We start from the raw sequence: 25,781 nt of genomic DNA, 5'->3' as shown, positions 1-25,781 counted from the left end.
AGAGGGGCAACTAAATTAATAAAAGGAATGGAGGAGCTCAGCTATGAGGAGAGATTAGCTGAACTGAATCTATTTTCACTTTATCACCCTGTATAAATATATAAATGGTCCATATAGAGAACTCTCTTCCCCATTATTCACTTTTGAGATCATTACAAAGAACAAGAGGGCACTCTTTGCGTCTTCAGGAAATGAAGTTTTGCTCCAGATAAGAAAGGGATTCTTCACTGTAAGGTCTGTAAAAATGTGGAATCAGCTCCCTCAGGAAGTAGTTTCAGCAACTACTATAGATTGCTGGATGTTTTTCTAGAAGCACAGAATATAACTGGGTATTAAGGCTTTAAAGTAAATATAACAGTGACTGTTGATCCAAGGAGCATTCGATTGCCTCATGGAATCAGGAACAAATTTTTTTCCCCTGTTGAAGCAAATTGTACCAAGGGTTTTTTTAGCCTTCCCCTGGACCAACTGTGTCCTATAGGGTTTTATATCTGGGATACGTTCATTTCCCTAGTGGTTGATCTTGATGGACCTATGTCTTTTTTTCAACCTTTATCAAATGTGGTTCTTTATCAAACTCTCTAGGATCTTTCCAACTATGGACTTTAAACTAAGCGGTCTGTAGTTGGTAATGACTTTGCTCCCTTTTTGAAGATAGCAACCACATTGGTCTTACACCAATCCATCGGTACCTTGCCAGTGACTAAAGAGTCTAAAAATTAGAAATAATGGCTTTGAAATAACCAAGCTCAGCTCTTTGAGGGCACGTGGATGTACTCCATCAGGTCTGGGTGCTTTGTCAATTGCTTAATTTTTCCCAGCTGTTTCTCAAATCATATTCATTCTGAGCTATTTTGACTCAGTTAAGACAATGACATTGCTATTATGAATTTAGACTTGAGCTCTGCCATTTTCCTTTTGTGTACACAGAGCTAAAGAAAAGTGTTTAGTAAATCTGCCTTTTCATTATCCCCAGTTACCAACCCAGCGACATCCTTTAAGGGGCCTACATGCACAGATCTGATCTTTTTGCTATTAATATATTTTAAAAAAAGTTGGGTGTTTGCCTCACTTTCCTTTGCAATCTGTCTATCATTTTGAAGTTTTGCACATTTTATCACCTTTTTACTACTCAATTAATTGAATAGTGCAGGGGGCATTTGGGATTGTTAACTCTGTGTCTTGTAGTGATACCAAGTGACATCAAGGGTTCTTGGCTTTTTGACATGTGGTGGGGCTATGAATATTAGTCTTGGTTTTTCTATAAATTATGTCTTTTCTTTTCTCCGCATTGTGTCATTAAGCTAACACACAGTTCTACTTTGATCTCCCTAGTGCCCATTTGCCCATGTGACCCTTTGGTACTTATTTTGCATGCCTTTGCAGTTCCTAGCAATTAGTAGTTTTATCATTGATTTGTGAGAAGGTTGTGTTTACAACAATAACTAGAAGTCGTATTTGACATGTCTGTTTTTGACCTTTTGCCTTACCTTTCCAAATTCTCTAAATGTCTCCTTAGCACGTCTCCTTAGCATGTTTGAAGTCTTTTACTGTCTTTTACCATATGTTTAATATGTGCAGTTGTTAGCAACTGTTAAGAGGCCACAGTTGAGGTTCCTAAAACACGTGTTGCTTTTGTCAAATAACAAACCAGTCATTTATCTGAATCCAGACTCATTTATTCTACTTTTCCATCTTCATAGTAAAATAAAGAAGAAAGCTCCAGCAGAAACAGAGAAACTCTACTTGGACCCTCGATGCACATCTTCCCGAATACTAGATGCTGATATATTAATGCTGGTGGCGTTGCCTAAAGGGGTTAATGTAGATGAGTGGCTGGCCAGTAACGGTAAGTTATCAGCAGCCTGGACTGCTGTCATATGTGTTCTTTTGAATTTAACTTTACAGAATGAAAGCCATATCTATGAATAAATCATAGACAATAATACAAAAATGTTATTGGAAATATGAAATTCATATATAAGAGTAGAAATTGTCCCTGTCAAATAATTTGTTGTTCTGTGCAGCTAGCCTAGTGATCAAGGTACTGCTTGCAGACGGAATAGCCTGTTCCCTGATATATATTGCAGTACCACCATGACTTGGTAATGAACACACTTACACCTTGCAGTTTAGTAATGTTTTATGCTGCTTCTGTTTCTATGTTTACTCTTCTTGTAAGCATGGTTCCTATCGGCACATGTCCAGTACTACTGCCCAATGACGCTGTTTTATGAATTCTCGCTTGCTGACAGCAGCAGATGATGCAAAGAGGCATTAGATAATAAGTGATTATTATATTTTTACTTTTAAATAATACTTTTAAAAGTAAATGTTTTCATGTTTTTAAATGGTGTGTAGGTTTACTATAATGGTACAACTTGTTCAAAAACACTTGTTTAAAAGATGTAATACAGCAGCTATGTTTTTGGTTATATTAAATCTTTTGAACTATTTTGGAGTTATTTTACAACTTACATCAGATTAGTCGGTCATCTTAATAAAACTCCCCAGAGCTATATCTTGGAGACTATAAGCCTCAGTTAGCATGGTATATGTGAAAGTTCATGAAATTTCCTTAAAATTGCCCAAAAGTAGGCATACTCACTACAGTCTAATTCTACAAGCTAGGTTCATTCCCCCTTGTGTTAACTAACAAATATGTAATGCAAGGACCTACCATAGTTATTTACTAGGTTTATATATAAGAAAACAGGTCCTGGCACTACATAGCTGGAGGAGAAGATTGCAAATATATATGTAACTGGGACCAGATTTATATTTTTACTCTCCTAGGGTAGCTACCCTATATCCAATGACTTACAACAGCATTCGACTCCAACTGTGCACAACTTTTGTCATTGTGTTCACTGTTCAGCTAATCCAGCAAGGGGGCAGCTGAGGACACCTATCCTGGATGCTACCTTGCTGCATAGTCTGACCAATGACGGCAACTCAATCTACAAGGGCAGAGCACCTATCACTGTGTTCAGTGACAGGAGAAGGGATTGTTGTGGAGTTGCTTAAAAAAAATGCTGACATCTGGAAGTTATAAGGGATCAGTAACATAACCATAGACTGCTTTTAGTTTTAGCAGGAAAAAAAGGTTGTTAACAGTGTGACAAACTGCTTTTGTGTGCAGAACAGACCAAAATATTTTGGTAATTAATGAACTATTTGGCCTTTGGCAGTATGTTGCACAGTATAGTGTGTGTGTGTGTGTGTGTGTGTGTGTATGTATGTATGTATGTATTTCTAGTATATTAATGGTTTGCCTTTTTTTCCTGCAGCATCTGCATTCTACAACCACATCAGTCTTATGTATGGTTCCATTTCAGAATTCTGCACTATATCATCTTGTCCCACCATGAAGGCTTGGGCGATGTAAGTAACTGACTTTTAAAAATGACATGCTGTTCAATGACATAAAAAAGTGACGAAAATTCAATGAGTAAAAAGCTAGCTATCTTTATTGAATTTTCATTAAAAATATTTTTTGTGATAAAAATAATACCTAAAAAAACATTTCATATTATAGAACAATAAGGTCTAATATTGTTTCTTTCAACATTTTATTTGTGAGATTCTTGGCACATTTTGCAGAAAAAATGCTCGCTTCCTTGGAGATGAAATCCATAGTAATGTTCAAATATATCATTTCTCATGGTATGTACAATAGTGTGTGTGTGTGTGTGTGTGTGTGTGTGTGTGTGTGTGTATGATTGTATGTATATATTTTATTCTAAAATACAAATTTGTTGTCAAACTTACTGAACCTAAACAAAAGAAAATGAACCAGTGAGAACTGCAGAACTTCCTCAGTATAAGGCGCCAACAACCACAACCAACCAACAACCAGAGGAAACACAAAGACCACTGATTATTTGTGCATTTGGAGCAAAATATGTTTTTAACCTTATATGTTTCTTCTGTAAGTTCAAATAAAACCCCTTATGTAGTTTTAAACTATATATGTTTTATAAATCCAATCACAAAACTATTATTATACAAACATAATAAATATAATAATTATTAACTGATATCAAATATTAGAATCTCTGTGAAAAAAGACATGTAATAGATTCAAGGGGGCTAAATTAAAGCCCACAACAAACCCATATAATGTCAATTGTGAAATCACAGCACATCTCAAGATATGCGGTCTGCACACAAACTCCTAATTTCATCTTGGGTTCAACTAAATTTGTTCAGGTTGACAATCGAAAATCCAGCCATCAATAACCCGGTTCCTTCAGTTTTCCGGCATGAATTCCAGATCGCATTTTCAATACAAGGACTGCACTATACTGTTTTTGCCACTGATGTTTTGATCGCACTGTTCTGTGCAAACAGCTATTAGGTCTGCTTGCTACACTAAATACACGTTGAGACGTCCCTGCTGCTTGCTCCCTGGAACTGTGCCAGATGTCCACGGGTGCTGCGAGAGTAAGGCTGGCCTGTGTGTAGATGAATTTTCGAAAATCTGGCACTTCTTAGGTCCGGAGGTTGTCGGATTTTTTATTTGTAAAACTGTACAAGAAACATCTTCTATGAGTTCTATGAATAAAAAAGAAAAAGAAAGCTTACCAAGATCTATTATATAAATAAATTCCTCTCTGATGAATGGAGACAGCATATGCTGAGACAACAATGATGAAACATTATATAACATGCAATGTTTTTATTGTGGTGTTATCTACAAAAATTCTTTTTAATGATGATTTAATCTTTAATTCATTAAAGGATTGCTAGCTTTTTATTCATAAAATTTTTGATCATTTTTAATGCCTTTTTTTGAGTAAATAAACTCCCGCGTGCATGTTGAATGTGAGCAAGGTTTAAATTGTAATTCCAGCCATTCAGAGTGCAATGTTATAGCTGCTATTTAAGCATTTTTTGCATTATTAAGGTAACCTCAGCTATAATGGTCACATGATCCTGAAGAGCAATATTGCAGGTCTAAGCATCAAATGTAAGAAAAACAGAAATGCATTTTTGATTCTTGGATTATTTGTGTAGTTGGTTTGAAAACAAGACATGTCCATCATGTCCAACCACAGAGGAAGAAAATATTCATATACTACTAGTGTAAACGTTCTGGTTTCAGAGGAAGTCCCAGAGGCAAAGGAATGTGTGTAAAGGTTTGAAAAGCTTGCAACTGACCATGACTACTTTCTTACCACCATAGCAAAAATTACCCAGATATTTGCACATGCAGACATCCAGCATACAAGATTTAATATGTTTTTTATAATAGGGCAATTGCTAAGATTGTGTAAGATTTTGTGCACCCCTGAGCACATTTAAAGTGGTGATCTTCTATGCAAAAAAACGTAAAGGCAGGTAAATAAATGTAATCCTACCTCTTAAGAATCACACCTAGTCCCCCTCTGGTTCAGTGTAAGTGTTGGGGATGCCTAAGAAAGCTAGAGTTCTGGATGGCAGGATAGTATAGTGAACAAGCATCTGAAGTTCCACGATTCACCAAAACCTTTTACATAATTAAAAACTCCACTCCTTACAACTATCATGGAGTTGGTATGCTCCCCACTGTGTACATTAAAATTGCTTAATGTACACAGCAGAAAGTGTTGCAGAACAGGATGTCCCTCTTCTCTCTGTGGGAGTGAAAAGGGTAAGACTTCTGAATAACTTGCTCTGGTGTTTTGTTTTTTATTTGCTGTATACTACACACACAAAAACATTATACAATCTACAGCACATCTTTCATGGTGCAGTATATCTCTGGTGTGTACCGTACAAAGCGATTTTTAGTCAAATCAGCCCTTTCATAGACCTATTATTTTGTCTGTGGTAAAGTTCTAGTACTTTGACTGTGACTGATGGCAGGCCTGCTCTGTGATGTTTAGTGGTTGCTTGCCTACGAGTAGAAAAGAATCACTGCCCAGAAAGCATCAGTATATTATTAATGCCCCCCTGTGCTTTTCATCCACTCTACTCCAAGTGTGCCTTGTGGCCCCAAAAACGTCCAAAAAAAATGACCCTAGATTATTCTTGGAAAATTTCCTCTCGCTGATCCCCCAGCTCTCAGTGTGTCCTTATTCCTACTGGCTTTGATCCTTTGTATGGAGATATAGTAGGTCGGTAGGCATGTTTACAAACACAGTCTGGTAGATTAAAAATTGGCCCTTCATCTTCCTGGATGCATGCTGGGGAGTGCAGACATAAATCCCAGCAGAACAGCCCCCCTTTACCTGTCCCTTGTGGCTGGCAGATCACAAAGGTCTTGCTATCAGCAGGGCCTTGGACTCTCAGGACATGATTAAATTCTGAGGACAAAAATAGTTGTTCTCTCTGACTGGCAGATCAGAGCCTGTGCTGAGGCTGGGCTCTGTGCATGCTTCAAGGATCTACTACGCAAAGGATGGATGTCAGGTGACTGCCTGAGGGTACAGCTGAACAGGTACTGTGACTACTACTAGGATCTACAATGTATTCCATATCTAAGCCTGCTAAGGACTTTTGGGATTTGTGATGTTTCCATGACTGAGAGCTGCTGAGAATTGCTGGAATTTGTAGTTCTTTCACCTTACTGGATGTTTCTAAAGAGCAAAGGGAGTTGTCAGTGAACTCAACTGTGGTCCAGGATTGACAAGCTTGCTGGTATTGCTGAAGCTGTTATCTTGGCGTCAGATTACCGGGAGCAATCACTGGAGCCTGCTTCCAAGAGATTCTGACATTGGTACATGACGGTCCTTGGCCTACCCAAAAATATTTGGTTTTACTTATACTTTATCACTTTTCACATGGCATTTAGATGCAGTAGTTATTTGGGCTAAATCTACTGCACATTTTAAAATGTCAGTGCATTGGAAAGGGAATTTAGCGCACCAATCACATACATTGCCGAAGGTTCACCTTCCATTGTTAGTGATCTAAAGCACACAATGAAGACAAGACAGGAGTTGCTTAGGAACAACTCTGTGAATATCCTAGAGTGGCCAAGCCAGAGCCCTGACTTAAACCCTATCAAACATCACTGGAGAGACTTGGAAATGGCTGTACACTGACAGTTCCTATCCAACATGACGAAGCTTGAGAGGATTTGCAAAAAACAATGGCGGAAAATCCCTCCAGGTGTACAAAGCTGGAGTCTGTAATTGCTGCCAAAGGTGACTTGACAAAGCAAATGTCCTGAATACTTTAGGTAAATGTACTTTGCTTTTCTTTTTAATGTTCTAAATTGTCTAAAATTTGTCATTATGAGTGTACGTTAATGAGAAAAAAAAACAATTTTAGCATCAGACTCCAACATAACAAAATTGAAAAAGTGGGTCTGAAGCCGCTGTATATTGGTCTCTAAGACCCCTCTTTGCTTCCCACACTGTTTCTGCTCCATTTGTAAGGATTGTTTCAGCAATGGTATGACTGCAGTTTCCAATAACCTAAAAAAAAAATAAAGACTTGTGTAAATTTATTTACCTCTATTTCCATAAATTCGAGACACACTTCTTAAAAAAGAAAAATTACCTATCTGCTGTAAATTTTTTGAAGGGGTCTAAATTTTTCATTGCCTCTTAGTAAATTTGAAGTAAGTGTGTGTTTGACCTTTAAGGATTTTCCCTGGTTCCTGCTCTAGCACACCCCTTACTCCATGGTTTCTAAACCAGCAGTAAAATGCGCTCTAGTACATAGAGCTCTTACAGCATAGTGTTTGCATCAGATTAGTTGTATTTGCATCATTCTGCAGTATCTGTTTTTTTTTTTTTAAACCCTATTATGTCATTTGGAGGGTATGCATATTATCCTCTGTGGTCAGCCTCTACAAAAATGACAAATTACTTCTTAGTCATCTACACATCCACACTCTAACACCTCGGTGCTGATATCAGATGAGAATCTGGCATCTGGCGGATCCAAGAACGACAAACGATCGTAATGAAAGTAAAGGGGAGAGGGCGCAGTGGGGTGCTTCTACGGAGAGGCCATAGAGCAGAATGGCGCTGTATGTACATACAGCACTTGTTCATGCATTGTGCAGTCTTTTTTCATTGGAAAGTATCATGAAAGATCTAAAAACTATCATAAAATCTTTTAGGGGGAAGCATGACCATCTCTAGTAGCCATATTCACAAAAGCTTAAGTGCATTGCATTTAAATGTCCTTTGTCTTATCTATTGCTCTCCCATGACTCCTGCTGGTTTGAAAATAAAAATATTCAGTCATTTTGGTGAGAAAAGCTTTAAATACTATGTGAGTATAGTACCAGACCATCAGAGAATAATAACAAATGGCAAAGTTTGTGCATTATCTATTTAGTGCTCAGTTCCCAGGCTAGGTGGTTTAGCACATATTAGCACCTGTAGCTTCCAGTACCCAGTTTATGCACACCAAACCCTCAGCAGCCACTCAGCAGTATGTGTTTTAATACTCGACAACCAATCCTAGATCAAGTTTCAATGTCCTTTTGTGCCCAGTGCATGTGTCCCCCTCATCGCCCAGTCTCAATTTCAAATGGAATATTTACTCACACTTTCTTAGTTTACCATTCTAAATATCAGTCTTATCACTAGTGATTGGTCCAGTGGTAATCAGAGCTCTACTCTCCTAACTTAAACATGCCATAGTAACAGATCTCTTCCCCCATCTCTCACATTCTCAGCAACACCTTTACTGTTCCTGAACACCATGACACAGTTCTTGCAAATCATTTAACCTGCTTAAATTCTCTTTTGTTTGTCACTAATTGTCACTATAGAGAAAAAGTGATAAGGACAAGTAGAGAATCTAATTTGAAGAAATATTTGAGTATAATCTGTGACTATAATAGTGACTGGTAGACTCCTATTTCAGTCTTGATCTTTATCCCTACCACCATCACAGATTGCAGAACACCTTTGTGGAAGTGGTGAAAGTGTTTCAGCAGTACTATGCTGTCACTCACTCCACCAGCTCAACTATCCTATAACATATTTTTTTTTCCGTTTTATTTATATAGTCCGCTATGATACTTTTGGTATTTATGACCATTTACCCTAATTGTTTGCCATTTTAGGAAAGACCAATAATCACCATTGTTGTTATATCCTCACATTTTGCACATATTTCCCCATCCTACTCTCCACTTCTTTAGATCACCTACTGCCCACTTTCATATCCTTCACATTACATTCCTTTCCTTTGTACGCTGTCCTCTGTTACATCACACATCTTTTCGCCTCATGTCATACCCTTAGTTCTTCCCTCTTCATCATACTGCCTATTGTCATATTCTGTATACCTCTTTTCTGCACTTACAGACCACCGCTATCATTCCGTTTTTTTTTCCCGGATTTTCTAGCATATATTGTTTTCTTCAACACATGTTTAGCAATGTTATTTCCCCATTCTGGAATGCGCACATAATGGTGACCACCCATAAATAAATTCAAATGTAAAAATGTAATTACACAAAAATAGTGAGTGTAATTTTTAGTGATTTTGAACTCCATATTGAGATATGTGGTGGAAGACTCAGTACAATGTCTTGATAAGCACTATGTATTCCAGCCCTTAAGCTCAGGTACATGTGTCTGAAGGGGGTATGTCCTGGATAACACCCCAATGAGGTACATGACAGGGCTGTCCCCTGCCCTCCCTACTTACCTTGGCTGTAGAGCCTTTCGCCAGATCCCTTCTACATTCAGGTCTTTTTGTGGGGATTTTCATTAATCGAAAGGAAAGTAGATGATATCCTATTCTTTTTAAACAATCCGTGGAGAGATTTGCCACAATAATTTAACATATTCAGCCCTTCTCAGGGTTCCAACTTAATTATCCCAAAAGCAAGGTGATGTTCTTTAAAACCACACACCCTACAATGATGGTGCCCTTGGTAAAACAACTGGGTCTTGGGGTGGCACACCATTATGTCATAAATCTGGGTGTCAGGGTAACCTGAAATGTCTCTGAGATGTATAAGTTAAATTATAACCCACTTATAGTGAAAATACTCTCAGAACTCGTGATGGGAGCCTGCGATGGGAGAGTGGGCGGGGTTGTGTGCAGTGACACAGCCCGCCCACTCTCCCACTGCAAGCTCAGAGCCTGCGTTGGGAGAGTGGGCAAGGTTGTGTGCAGTGACACAGCCCGCCCACTCTCCCATCACAGGCTCTGAGCTTGGGATGGGAGAGTGGGGGACCCCGGCGGGGTCCTTCTACTGACCCTGCTCGGAGTGGCACCGGTCAGAGCCACGGAACACCCAAAGGGCCGGAGAAACATCCCCATTGGGCCATATTCAGCCTGCAGGCCGCAGTTTGCCCATGCCTGCCCTAGACCTATTGGAAACTAGTTGGTCCATTGTCCGCAGAAACATAATTAGTGCGTTGTGGAGGGAACTGTAGTACAAAATTGTGCATAGAGCATATTATGCCTCAACTGTCCTCAATCTGTAGAATACATACCTCTTGTTTCAAATGTAATTTACCTTTCAGTCCAGTGGAACATGGCTTGTGGACATGTCCAAATATTCAGGCTTTCAGGCATTCAGTATTTTATGGCCAAAGTAACAGGCAGGACCCATTTTATGTCCCCACTTACAGCCATTTTCCATGCTCTGTCCCCTTCTCCTAACGTCCACACCATGTCATTGCTAATATGAGAAATTGGTTGGAACTGCATTTCCTGGCAGTCTCACAGCTTATGCAGCTTCTACAGAGCCTTATGCTCATAGATAAAATGAAGCCACCCAACCCCCTGATACACACCCTCAGCTCCTTTTTGGTACATGGATGTCCTTTCTAGAATGCATCCTCACCCCAGGTAAACTGACAGATGTTATAGAAACTTTTCACCACACAACTTGGTATGACATCAAGCCTTGGGTGGCACTTAGTTCTAGCTCCCCTGTCGATCTCTCCCTCAACACTCTGCACATCCCCCACAAAACCTTTCCCCAAAAAAGTCTATCCAAAGTCACCACACTTAAAGCTGTTGCCCCCCCTCCCTTTTTATTCCTCTAGACACAATATACCTCTTCCCTTCCTCCTTACCCCTTTGTGTGGTGATGTTTAGTTACAATACACCCTATTGTGTCTGGTACAAAGTATATTTGCCCTCAGCCTGCCCCTAACTTGCTCAGGGAAAGATTCCCGTTTTAGTAGCTATCTTGTCTATATGAACGTTTTGTACAAATAATGTTTCAGAATCGGTTTCTTAATGTATAGACTTGCAACATTGTATTTTTTTTCTTTGCCTTTTGACCTTGTTTTTAAAATAAAGGTATTTTTAAAAAGTAGCTACCTGGCAACACTGAATATATAATACTGCATGTCTAGCTTCTCTGCTTCCCCGCTTTCTGACAATGCTGAAGAGACCTAAAGTAAAGCTCCAACTGAAGTGGCTCAAGACTTTCTCCTGCTATCACAGTTCCTCATACCCAAGATGGTGCCTGTGGTCCTCAAACTGACAGGGCTCCTGCCAGATAAGTTTCCCCCTCCAGCTGTCACAGTGGTGGCTCACCTATATCTTCACATGTCTCTCACAACAGCTCTAGTGAGTATTCCACTCCTACTCTCTCTACTCGCTGCCCAGCCAAGCAAAAGCAGACAGCAGCCTGTCATTGACATGACAACGCCCACACTTCATTGGAAAAGTTTCCTACCTCTAACCAAAATATATCTGTTATATATAAGGGAAATGCTAGTTACTCTTAAACATTCCATACTTTTCTTAGGCATAAACTAGACGCAGCAATTCAAGACCTAGGTACAAGTGTATACTATGTAGAATCTAAAATCACTGAATTTTCCACAGGGCATAATCAACTGGTGGATTCCAACAGCTACAATACTCAAACTTAGTGGCTTACTATGAAAATAGCAGATCTGGAAGATCCAGGGAAATATTAAATTGAGGGGAATTCCTGAGATTTTTTTTTATCATGTTAAAGAACAGGCAATGAGAGTGGCAAGCCTCTCCATTTGTAAACAATTTTCTCCATTCACTGCAGTCTTCCGTGCTTATAATATCTCATACAGATGGGGATACCCTACTACATTTTATACCAAGAAAAGATTTCCAGTACTCTCCTAAAAAGCTCCACCCAATCACCTTTCTTCAGACTGGACATGAATTATATATACACTTTTCTTATTTTTCCTCCTAGTAAGTTCTGTCAGACAGATCTACAGTTTCTCAGTTCCCTCATTATTCGTAGTATTAGTACTGCATTTCTGTTGAACACTGATGGATAATGTATACACATTCTCTTTCTTGCATAGATATTTTGATCTGGGCTTTCTCCAACCATTTAAATTGCTCCTCTACTAAGTGTGCTGCTACCAATGTTTTCTACCTTAGGATTCACAGTTTTTAATGTTTTTTCCTAGCTTCCCCTACATACCTTCTGTTTATATGTTTGGAATATCCACCCGATTCTTTAAAACTAAATTACTGGTCCAAAAATGTCTTTCTATTATCCTTCAGTAGTCGAACGACAAACCTGGGATTAGAATTGTACAGATTTTATCCACAAGCAACAACTGGTCTTCTAGACTAGACTTTTTTTTCCAATATGCCCATCAAATTTTTTTACTTTAATGTCAAAAGTCTAAATACTCCATAAAGACTTAAACCATTCTTCAGCAGATATTCTATATGTTCAAGAATTGCATTGTTATTGAAACCATCCTCAACTTTTTTTCTTTTACATTTTCCTCATATATACTTTTCATCAATAAACGAGAAAGCTGGGGGTATCACTGCTATTAAGGACTTATACATTTATCACATCTCATGTCCACATGGGAGATTTATTACTCTTGTATGCAGAATTTATGGAAACATGTTCACCTTGGTTTATGCATACCTACCCAACTCAGACCAACTCTGATATTTCTATTGACTATTGAAAAAAAGTAAATCAACTAATACAAGACAAACTTGTTCCAGTTGGTTAATATGTATCACAAATTGATGAAGCACATGACCTATTCTTTACCCAGAATGACTTTGGCAACATTGATCAATTTATCCCAGGGGTGTCAAACTCAAATACACAGTGGGCCAAAATGAAAACTTTGGACAAAGTCAGGGGCCAACCTTGATATTCATTGAAAAAATATCTACAATTGAGGAAGGTTGCTAATGAATGTCAACAGAGGAGGGGGGCACTTGTGGGTCCTGATTGAAAGCATTCTGGGATTTGTGGTATTAACGGTGCATGCATTGTCTACCAGCGGGCCAGCTCTAGAAGACATTTGCTATTTTCTCGTGAGCAAAATAAAATTACAGTGCGGGCTGCAGTTTGACACCCCTGATTTATCCTTTGAGACACTCACAAAGCTTTTATGTAAGGGATCCTAAATTAGGTTTTCATGCTAGGAGACAGAAGATGCTGCAATTAGATGAGCTGACTCAAACTTTAAAAAAAAATCTTTGAGTCCTTTCATAAATCTGCCCCTTCACCCCAATTAAATTATGTTTTGTAGAATGTCAGATCTTAATTGGGCCCTTTTTATTATACCAAAAAAAATCTGCCCTGCAACACTTAAAAGCTTCTCACTATTTTAGCAACAACAAAGCTGGATTGTATTTACCAAGAAAATTAAGGCTCATAGGACTCTTAAAATTCTAAAATAGCTGTTGTCAAAGACCTCTCTAGAAATAGTTACTAATTCTGTACATATTGCAAATGCTTTTAGTAAATATTATGAAGCATTATACGATCTCCAACTTGATTCTGATACTCCTCAACCAACCACAGATCTTAATCATACTTTCCTAAATAAAATCTATTTACTAAAATTAACAGACAGATGCTCTATTTTTTCCCACTCCTTTTACTCTGAGTGAATTATGTAAAATGATAGATGTATTACCCATTCACTAGGAGTTAACTGTTTTTCTAAAGGTAGGGGGCTTTGTATGCATCAATATTCTTACACGAAAGAAAAAAAAATATCCACTTAACTGCAATAAAAACCATCATTCTTTTTTACAATACTGTCCAAAGAGCTTTATCGATTATAAACTACAACTTACATACGTGATATTTATTAACTTGCTATACATCTAGCATGATACATTCCTATGAAACCTTAAAAGCTCAACACGTTTGGCAGAATATGATCGCTTCTTCAGAAGCATCATTTATAAGGGGGATCATGCATTTCTGAAAAATATTAATCACATGTTTAGTGACAAATATCCTAGATACAAAATATTGGGGTATGTCACTTTGGGGTGACTTACAATAAACAAATGAAGCGAAGTACAAAACGTTATCTATCCCAACAAATTGTCAACAGAAGTAAGCAATCCAGGGCCACAGATAGGGATGGAAGGGGAGACAGGAAACCGAAAAAAAAGCCAACTTGGCTCTATAATTATCTGTATATATTACTATATTGGCATAAATATGAAAAAAAATAATGAATTAATACTTCCAAAAAGACCTGTATATATGAATATGAATTTTATTTTAAGTCATGCAAGCGATATCAGGTGAAACTACATTATAGTATGGTATACAGTTAAGGTGCGTACACACTTCCAATTTTTATCGTTCCAATCGAACGATGAACGATCGATTGGGCAAAAAATCGTTCGTAAAAAAGTAACCAACGACGCCGACGAACGAGGAAAATTGTTGGAAACGAACGACCGGACTGGCGGATCGGATTGGGCGACGATCGTTGAACATCGATCGTGTGTACGGTCGTTCGTTGATCGTCCATGTTCAGAGCATGCGTGATGAACGAACGTCCGTTCACTTTCCTGTCGTGCACATAGTTCCTCTATCGCTTAAACGATCGTATCTATTGTGTGTACAATATCTACGAACGATCGTGTCGTTACCTCTATGTGCAGGATCGGTGCTATACGATTGTTCATATATATCGTGCAGGAACGTTCGTCGTTCGTTTTCCGACGATAATAATTGGAAGTGTGTACGTAGCTTTAGGTCCATAAATTAATTAGTTAAAAGTAATTGGACAATTGTCTCAAAGGTTATATCATGGGCTAGTGTGGGCAACTCTTTTGTTATGTCATTATCAATTACGCAGATAAAAGGCCTGGAGTTGATTTGGGGAGGGGGTGTGCTTATATGTGGAAGATTTTGACTCACTATACAACATTCAGACAACATGCGGTCAAAGGAGCTCTCCATGCAGGTAAAACAAGCCATCCTTAAGCTGCAAAAACAGAAAAAAAACACACGAGAAATTGCTACAATATTAGGAATATTAGTGGTGAAATCTACAGTTTAGTACATCATGACAAAGAAATAATGCACTGGTGAACTCCGCAATGCCAAAAGACAGAACAGAACCAAATATCACCCATATCTATATGGAGGTGGGCTTTTAAAGGTATAGGAGAAATACACTATGTCCTCCACAATGATAAACAGTGTGATAGACATTGCCTTGCGCCCCCTGCAGGCAGCAATGGGACCAAAACACATTACATACATACATGTCCATATATCCATCTCTAAAACATAAGAAACATTTTTCCAACATGATATAGAGCTGAAGGTAAATATATGGCAGTCAACAAAATGGTGGGGTGTAAATTTTACTGGTATGTCAAAATTATCCATATATGTAGTCATTGGCATTGATAACCATGGCCACATCTGCTGTTTGGTGATATACCCAGAATTACAACATTTACTACCTTTGTCAGATGGCATTAACACAATGTTTTTAAGGTTTGTAATGCCTTTTTTATGTATTGGAGACATATTTTCTCCAAAACTAGATTTCAGATCTAGTGTGTGGATCTCCTGGGTAACTTGCTGTAAAAATGCAAAAATATGGAGATTTAGTCTGTCACAAAAAAACATACTTCTTAGTGATAATAGGGCGGACTTTTGTTGATTGTAAATCAGGATGTGTTTCTTGAGATTCTGTTTGTTGTTCATCGAATATAGACACTCCCAGTGGTCACCTCATCACTAGCATAACTGCTACGATCACACATTATTACACCCCTTCTGTCCTACAAGATTTCCATCCCAGCTTGTTCCCTTCCCCCTTCAATTCCCTCCCCCTACATTCCTGTCTTCCCCCTCTGGCTTTTTCATACACATTAGCGGGAGACCCATCGCCCACTACATGTGAGACGCCTCCTGCTGATACCTAACCTCTACCCTAGCCGGATGGCTATGTTTCTCCTTTCTGCATAGCTCAAGGTATTTAAATACTAAGAGTTTCTGGTCTTTTTCTTTGGGTTTACTGGTTTATATCTGTTACCCTAAACCTTTCCTACTATCTTTATACTATTTTGACCACCCTTGATTTTTGTATTGACATAGCTTACAGATAATATGGTCTAGTCCCTGTATTGATTGAAGACGACTATTATGAATCGATTTAATATAAATCCTGTTACATGTATAACAGTAGGATCACTAATAATCTTTCTACAATTACTCATTACATAATTCTATCCTTTAGGTATTGTGATAACTTATTAACCTTCCCCATGATGAATTATCCCAGTGAAAAATCATTTCTAACCTCCTGTGTTTTTTTTTTCTATGATGCATGAACACTAAAATATGGTTGATTTATTTAATTTATTTTTACTTCCTAAAATTCTTTACAGCTTATACTGAATATTTAACTTCTTACTACTATTTCATGCACACCACTACCACCAATCATTTTGGTACATGAGACATGTTCTTTTGATCAAATTTCATCTTCCTTTCCTATAATTATCGAATTTTTAAAAAATTTGCACCCTTGATCTAATGCAAACTAAGCTATATGTTATTTTTATATATTATTATCTGAAACCATGTTATATATGTTTATACATGGTACTTTACCATTCTCTGCAAAGCCCCTGGGGAAGCCAATAGGTGAAACGTGTCGGGAAAACAAGACGTTATACTTTTCTTTTTTCTATACAGCTAGGGATTCCTCTGTATAACTATATAGTCCCTATATCTCCCATTAAGTTAATGGTAAAGGCCTACTAATATGAATTGTACTTGAGCATTGCTGATTTAAGTGTACAAACTATTTGACTTTACATCTCAAATAAACCTTAATGCCGTTTTAACAAACCCCAGTGTTTTTCTGTCTTTACTTGTTTATAATTTATTTTACATACTGGGGCCAGCGAAGACTCATTTAAAAAGGAAGGATCATTTTATTTGGTGTTGTAGAATTGTAGAATGAGTTGTTTTAGTGTTTGATAATTCTCAATGGTATATTCCTCAAATTAATTTATCAATGCATTCTTCCTATTGATAACCCTAAAGTGTAATTTATATGTGAAAAGGTGCAAATTAAAATTTTTCAAGGTCCTCCAAGGAGCTAAAACTTGAGCTCAATTGTGGAACCTCGATTTCCTCTTGACTTAACAAAGTGCTTGACAAACTCATCACATTTAGTTGGGTATGTTGGGGTTCATTTTGAAAGTGAACTGGTTCAGTTTCTTACTTGGGTGGTCCCAACTTACTGCCATATTGCTTCCTAAAAAAGAAGGTTGGTAGGATTGTGGGAGGTTTCACATCCAAAGTGTTTCCTAGTGATGTAGCACCACTATCCAAAGTTTTATGTGATATTGTCACTGACTTTTCTTGCTGGTGCTGGTGTGTAGTAGTAATGGTTTCCATTAGGTGGCTGAGGAGATCTTTCACTTTACCAAAATTCTGATGTGATGCTGCATTTTTAAAAAGTTTAGTTCCTTGTTAAGATACATGGTGTGGAATGTGATACTGGAGAGATATGTGATGAACAGTCCGATTCGCTTTCATCTATCACATCTAATTCCTCTGAGGGGTTTGTGCAGACATCTTCCATTTCACCTTAGAATCAAATTTAAGCTCCTGTGCTTTGCCTTCAAATCCCTCCACAGTTATTGTCCCACTTACATTTCTGACATGGTTAAAAAATACTCCCCCTGCCGCTCTCTCTGCTCCTCCAATGACCTACTAATGACTTCCTCACTCATAACCTCATCACACGCACGGTTACAAGACTTCTCTAGAGCTGCTCCAACTCTCTGGAATGGTCTTCCTCGTCCTATTCGGCTTGCTCCTACTTTCTGCTCATTTAAAAGAGCGCTCAAAACCCATTTTTTCAAACTTGCCTACCCGTCTTCTTCTGTCAATTGAAACCATCACTACTTCCCACCACTACATATCTCCCATCCTATTGTGTGTGAAATTCCCCCACCTACTAGATTGTAAGCTCTTAGGGGCAGGGTCCTCTCCTCCTGTATCACTGTCTGTATTAGTCTGTCATTTGCAATCCCTATTTAATGTACAGCGCTGCGTAATATGTTGGCGCTATATAAATCCTTTTTATTAATAATAATAATAATAATAATAATGATAATAATAATCTTGATGTAAAGCCAACCCATTGTGAGAACCATCTATATGCCCTCCCATTTGTGAAGGATTGTAAATCCCTTACACATTTGTTCTCCTTAGTAAACACTAATTGGGAGTTACAATTTTGTAAATAGGCATAAATCTCAAGGTTTTTTAATTCTGAAATTCTCAGAGGTTAGTATCTCCTTGTATTCATTTTGAAAGGTTTGTAACTCCATTTGTTTTCTCGCATTTCCAGGCAGCATTATTTAATTAGAATCCCCATCAAATGCTGCAACACATTGTTTGTTTGTTTTTTTAATACTTTTTTTGTGATTTTTAAAAATTTTTAAGAAACAAGAATAAAAAAAAATTTTAAAAACAAAATAAAATAAACTAAGTATAAACACGAAAGACATAGCACTTAAGACTGTGTACTGAAATATTTATCTTGATATACAATCGCTGCAAATTCTCTATATTATAGTGCATAAACCTATGCCAAATACCTAAAGAATGTTATATTGATACCATAATATGAAAAACACCAAAAATGTTTAGAAAGAAGAAAAGAGATGGAGGAAAAAACGAGAAAAAAAAAGGGTGGGGGAAGCGAGAAGTAAGTATGGGGAATAAAAAGGTTGGGGGGGGGGAGTCATCAGTTAGAGAGTCACCCGGCATAAGTGACGACGGAGGAGATACAGCGGCCATCTTGGATAACGGCTTTAGTGATTTAGACTTGCGGTGATTGTTTGCCGGGATTATGAGCTGCCCGTCCAAAGATATCGATCCATCCATGATCCGTGTTGTGTAGGTAAGTGGATTCTGGCAACAAGATGATTCTGCGATATAGAATGGGGCATCCCCTCGGCACTGCGGCAGCTCAGCTTTTCGCAACCCTCAGATCTAGGCGCCGGAACCGGAAGTCCACGTCCATTGTTTAAATGCCCCTTTTCATTCTTCCTTGGTCCATTGTACATATTTGTTCATAACTGTAGAGAATACCTGTATCCACATGCATTTTTCATGGATGTATTTCTTAAGATAATGTTTGTGCCAATATGCAATAGATCCTTTATGCCAATAAAGTGATACTATTTATATTTATAGATACCCACAGAACCAAATTGGCTTTCTATTCGGCTTCCTGACTCTCTCCAAACCTTTTTTATCACCTTATTATCTGTGGCCTTGGATTGCTTATCTCTGTTGACCAGTTGGTAAAACAGATACGTTTTCGTACTTCGCTTACTGTGACTATTGTAAGTAATGTTATGACATACCCTGATATTTTGTACCTGGAATATTTGTCACTTAATGTGATTAAAATTTTTCAGAAATGCATGATCTTCTATGCATACACAATACAATGCTCCTTAATAAGCAGGCATATTCCGTGAAAAGGCGTTGAAATTTTATTTCAATCAGTTTTATTGAGTTTTTCAAAAAAACAAAACAAACACAATACCAAAATACATACAACATAGTCATAACATAGCAGTGTTGACCTCCATTGGTCAATATATAAAAAAAAACATACCTATATTCAACATAGACCCTGACAATCATATGAACTAGAAAATAGAAACGCTTATGGGCTTAAAAATTGCACATATTAGTCAAACTAAATATGAAACAACAATTGGTTCTTAACAGAAGCATATGACATGTAATATAAACCAATGGTGAGTTCAAGGAGAAATAGGGAATAAAGACCAATCTTACATCAAAGACAACGAAAACAACAAAGTAGCCCATGGGGAGTGAGATGGGGGGGGGGGGGGTTATAGACAAAGCAGAAATGATAAATTCAAAAAGGCAGAAGGTAACTGTTAAGGCGATTTTCTTGCTGATCCCAGATCAGGTTCCCTCTCTATCGTGACCTCTGTTTTCAACGCGTTGGGAGCAGTGTATAACACACAAGCAGCTCAAGCATGTAGTTATATCACGTCTCAAAACTTTAATATCACATTGCAGTTTATATAGTTAGACAACAAGGTGGAAGACACTTAGTAGTTAGCAAATAACAAGAAACTTAACGCTGAGCAAGATGTTTCAAGGTAAGAAGCCTCAAGGTAAGGATGGAGCAAATATTGACCTACTGATAAGGAGGATATAACTAGTTTCGACACAACTCAATTATCTGCAAAATATAGCAAAAAACACAAAAACAATTTAAATTCAAGACTCAGTAAAATTATACTCCTTACAGTAACCCTCAGTGCCAGGACATAAAAGTTTGGAGTCGGGGGAGATTCTTTAAACCAATTGGTGGACCAAGTTATTTTGAACTGTTCCATTCTATCATCATCCTCCGCAACCAACATTTCCATATGGCAAATTTTTTTCAAGTTCAGAAACCCAGTCTGCTATAAAAGGAGCAACAAATTGCTTCCATAATCTCGGGATTAGGGCCCTAGCGGCTGTGAGACAGTGACGCAATGCACCTTTATTTATATTTTTTCAGCAAACCTGGGACCATAGATAAAAGAGCTACTTTATAATATTAGGTACGGTAGACTTAGTACAATCATTGAATACCTGAAAATTCGTATCCCAAAAACGGAATATGAATGGACATTCCCACCATAAATGAAGCATTGTCCCTCTTTGCGAGTGGCAATGCCAACATCTGTCGGACTGCGTGAGTGAGATTCTATGCAAGTGTACGGGGCAATATTACCATCTAGATAAAATCTTGTAATTGACCTCCTGTCCTTTGCATGTCAATACGAGTTTATGTGTAAGAATAAAGTTTTTTTCCCAGTCCTCTGCAGTTTAATAGTCTATCCATTTCCCTCTCCCATCCATTTCCTTCTCCCAATAATAATAATCAGCCCATGTAACCTGGAAATAATATGGGTGGGGCGATCACTATGCAAGTGTACGGGGCAATATTACCATCTAGATAAAATCTTGTAATTGACCTCCTGTCCTTTGCATGTCAATACGAGTTCATGTGCAAGAATAAAGTTTTTTTCCCAGTCCTCTGCAGTTTAATAGTCCATCCATTTCCCTCTCCCATCCATTTCCTTCTCCCAATAATAATAATCAGCCCATGTTACCTGGAAATAATATGGGTGGGGCGATCACTTGAGCTGATTAACTTCTCAAATTCCATCAAGCCTCTATGTAGTAGTGATGAATCAGTGAATGAGGCTACAAAGGAGGACAATTGCCTACATGAAAGCCATGATAGCAACTTGCTTCTGTTTGGTAAGTCAAGAAAGGACATAGGGGGAACCCGTCCGTTGATTAATATACTCTTAAGGTGGCGATCATCAGAGGCAGACCAAGATAAAAAGTTTGTGGCGCTCATTGCTGGAGGAAAGGCTGGGTTATCAAATAGTGGTTTCATGGGGCCTGATCTTGTTGATAATTTACCTGATCTTTTGATGACATCCCAGTTATGTAATAAATCAGTGGTGAGTTTAGGTATAGGAAAGATTGGTTTTAACAGAGACTGATCCACCCACGATAAGGATCGGAGACTAATTAGCGAGAGGGACTCTTCCAAAAGTACCCGCTCCTTTAACTCTATTGTGAAACCTATCAGGTGCACTAGCACCGATGCCTGATAGTAGGAGATGATATCTGGGACACCTACTCCTGCCTTGATTTTGGGCTTGACCAGGGTACGGAATCTAATCTGGGGCACTTCGCATTCCACAGAAATTTTCGAAATAACCTATGTATTTTACGTAAATAGTTAACCGGTAGAGATATAGGAACCGTTCGGAACACATATAATATTCTAGGCAGGATGTCCATTTTAAGGGTATTAATGCGTGCGAACCAGGAAAGAGGCAAAGAATCGTATTTCTGAAGATCAGATTGAAGTTTCCTATGTAGTGGAGAATAGATAAATGTGAATATTTTAGTGGGATCCGATGTAATCATTATATCATATATATATATATATATATATATATATATATATATATATATATATATATATATATATATATATATGCAATTTCTCGGATGTGTTTTTTCTGTTTTTGCAGCTTAAGGATGGCTTGTTTCACCTGCATGAAGAGCCCAAGGACCCCCCTCATTCATTAGCACTATTACTGACTATACCTCCACTGTTCTAATAATTGAATGTTTTCATTTAAACAGTTTGTTATACATTGTTATTTGCAAGACTGGAAAGTATGGCTAGATAACCCTAAACTGCAAAGTGCCTAATACATAAGCCCCTATGAATTATGGACTGGTGATTACTCTTATAGTTTTTCTAACTACATGTTTTAATATAAGTTATATTTTCTCACTTTTAATATCATTATGTGGTTTGTATACCTGTTAGAAGATGCTCATCTGTCTGTGCTGTGAGTCATCGCAGTATAAAACACTGTTTATTCTGTCCAGCGATGTCATTAGCAGCAGCCAGGAGAACTAAGGTAGCAGCAGCCCCTGCTTGCCTTTCTGTGCAGCCTGATGTATTTTGTGCCATTCCCAGCATCCATTATTAGGCTGTACACAGGTGCAGGGGATTCTAGAGGTTGATCAGCTCCTGCACTGCTTTTGGCTGGGACTTTATAGCCTCACTGCTCCTAGTCACCAGTGCCTGTTGTAAAGTACAGCTGGGTTAATCTGTGCTGATGAGTGTGTTTCATCTGATTTACTGTTGCTGACCCTGCCTGTTTCTGACCTTGCGAGTTTATGCTGCCTGGACCAACCTTTGCCTGTGGCCCAGACTCTGCTTGTGTTTTGCCCTTGTGTACTTCATTTGGTTGACAGATATTCTGTGTATGACATCTGCTCTGTATTCTGGACTTGGCTCTGTTGGAATCTTGGTACTGCTTTATCTGTGGGCTCCTGGCTTGCTGCCCGCCCATTCCCAGACATTATTCTTTGCGCAGTAAGTCCTGGGACAACTGAGTGCTGGGAGACGCAACCAGTTCCCCAAGGCTAGGCAGGCACTTGCTATAGGTGTAGACTGCAGTGTTAGATTGGGGGACTGGTGTCTAGTGAGGACTGGTGCTGACCAGGGCCCTACAGTATCTTTATTCTCTTCTTTAAGGGGTGTCTTTTTCAAAGAGATACAATATACATTGGATGCTCTTTACTCATTTTGTTATGTCTCCTTGACCTTTCCTGTGAGTCTACCCTATTCTTTCTATTAAAAGTATCATTTTAGTCTTTTAAGATCCTAGTTATTATGTATAATTTTCAATATAACTCTTGTTATATATACAATTTGTTATTTAATCCTTATTTGACATATAATTGTATCCCTCTCCCCCTTTTCCTGTTATACTATTAAAACAGAAAAAAAATATGCACGATCATTTAACCCTTGCACAGGCCACAGTTTTTAACCTAGTCCACAGTTGGACTTTAACATTTTAATGTAATTTTCAAATTGGCAGCTTTTTATTTTAGTATTACTTGGTTATTCTGCAATGAAGGTCCTTCAGATACTTTTCCAAAACGTTTTCATTTCGCCCAGCTGTTTTCTTGTGGTGTCGCCTTGTCTCAGTTGGTGGACTACAAACACGATTCCATTTGCATTAGGCAGGCATGGCCAATTGGTATCACAGTTAGGAAACCTATTTTAAAAACACTATGCAGACACTGATGAAATGCGTGGATGTAGAAAAAATGGCAGTGATAAGGCTATGTGAAATCTTAAGCACTGACATGCAAGGATAAACATTTTACATATTTTGCCTGGACTAAACATGTTATGACAGTTTGACAGGAGTGTAATTTGTGTTTTCTTATCAACAGAGATGCAGTGCAAAAATCCAGCACACAGGAACAATGTTTACCTCTCTGAATCCAGATAGAAGTCCTGTTTTAGGCAAAAATAAAAAGTTTCTCCTGGCCATTGTGACTCCTTTCAATGCCATTTGCAAGTTTTTTTTTTTTTTTGATGATATAAACAGCAGGGATGCAGCTTTATTCATATCCATACAAACAGAAGGATATCGGGTGAGAAGAAATCAGTGTTTCATGTAAAGATGATGTTCCCATCTTGCTTTATAAGAACAGTTTTAGGAGCTCAGGTTTGTTGAGCCTTGATAAAAAGCAATTGAGAAAAATTAGCCACCTTTAAAAACTGTAGCTTTCCATAATATAATAAAAAAATAATGTAAAGTTTTTGATGCAGAGTATGATTGCTGGGTGCAGTGGAGTCATCCTAGACCAGCCATTGTGGATTAACAGAACTTGTCTTTACTAGAACATGCATGCAAAAACGGAAGGTCTTGCATGGTGAATGACACAGGATTTATGTAACACATCATAGAAAACAGAGAGAAAAAAACACAAGTAAGAATTAGTAACAGCGACATCTAGTGTTATAATTATGAACTGCAGTCAATCCAGCAATAGACTAAGCAGTAAGATGTACCTCCCAACAGTTTTGTGATCAAACTTTACATTTCCTCAGATAAAAATGCTGTTTAAAACAAAGGACCACTTAAATCTAAAAAAGAACCTATTTATTTAGCAATGTTTCTTGGATTTAGGGTGTGACCTATGTTCTTATTGAGGCAAGAGTATGTAAAATATAAAGTAACACTCTTCTAAGAGGTGTGCAAATTAGCTTTGTCATAAGGTAACCTACAAACACAAAACAGCTAATGTAACAAATGATTAGCTCCCTTGGCAGCTGCTGCTTTGCTTGGACATCAAGTGATCATTGACATGCAACTTTTTCTCAGTTTAGCCTTTTCATCTGTCACTAAAAAGTTAAAGACTATCAATCAAATCAAAACTACACAAATTGTATTGTGTGGGAAACTTTGCTTGCTATCTGCATGGGATAAAGGACAGAATCTTGTAAACATGGATACATAGTTTGGAACTTTGGATTACCACTTGAAATATTGATCACGTTCACTGGTTGAGTATAAGATTATCAGATCTGTATGTGTACTAGCATTAAGGAAAAGCATAATGTAGATCACTGTAGGTGGGGAGAGAGGTAGAGAGATTTGTCAACACGAATAGTGTAGGCTGCGTGAGATCTGATAATGAACTAATGGTAATAAGAAAAAGAGGCAAATCATTGTTGTGGGACAGAAGGGAAGAATAATGTAGCTTGTGAGAAAAAAAAAGAATTATGGACAGAGTATAGTTAAAGCGAGATGTACCTGCAAGGTATGCATAGTGGGAATTGGTCTTGTGGGTGCTGTACCTCTCTGACTGGTGCTGTAGCCACACATTCTCCACCAACTCCTACTGCAAGGACTTCACTGCTTTTACCTATGTAAAAATGACTTTAAGGTTACACTTGCAATAGTTTTAATGAATTAGGCATCTTTGCGACAAAGTCTGAATTTGTAGTTTTGATTGTTTTTTAGGCAGACTGCCAATCAAAAAACGATCAGGGAAGGTGGTTTTTGTATTCATTAATGAAATCAAATATATTGAAACCATTTTTTGTGTCTTGATTGATGTTTTAAATAAATATAATAGTGAAAGTTATAATTACTGGGCAAATATGGATCAAGTGGTTGGTACATCGAATCCTTGTAGTTGGTTG

The 25,781-nt window shown here is 37.9% G+C and overlaps 1 protein-coding gene and 1 long non-coding RNA gene across 6 annotated transcripts in view; one reads left to right on the top strand and one right to left on the bottom strand.

Annotated features, from left to right (window-relative positions):
• The window catches only part of LOC140340341 (MOB kinase activator 2-like), an 88,077-nt gene that overhangs the window by 45,172 nt on the left and 17,124 nt on the right, over nt 1-25,781 (top strand). For all 5 annotated transcript variants that reach the window (XM_072425455.1, XM_072425456.1, XM_072425453.1 and 2 more), the window contains 2 exons: nt 1,704-1,849; nt 3,291-3,384. In XM_072425455.1, the coding sequence (XP_072281556.1) occupies nt 1,704-1,849; nt 3,291-3,384 (240 nt within the window). The remainder of the gene's footprint in view (nt 1-1,703; nt 1,850-3,290; nt 3,385-25,781) is intronic.
• LOC140340342 (uncharacterized) lies at nt 3,453-24,773 on the bottom strand. Its single transcript, XR_011922631.1, has 2 exons — nt 22,586-24,773; nt 3,453-7,406 (listed from the first exon to the last, which is right to left on the bottom strand). It is a non-coding gene; the product is annotated as an uncharacterized lncRNA (long non-coding RNA).

This window comes from Pyxicephalus adspersus, chromosome 11 (assembly GCF_032062135.1).
Source record: "Pyxicephalus adspersus chromosome 11, UCB_Pads_2.0, whole genome shotgun sequence".
Classification (NCBI taxonomy): domain Eukaryota; kingdom Metazoa; phylum Chordata; class Amphibia; order Anura; family Pyxicephalidae; genus Pyxicephalus; species Pyxicephalus adspersus.
This window is presented reverse-complemented; position numbering and strand designations above follow the sequence as displayed.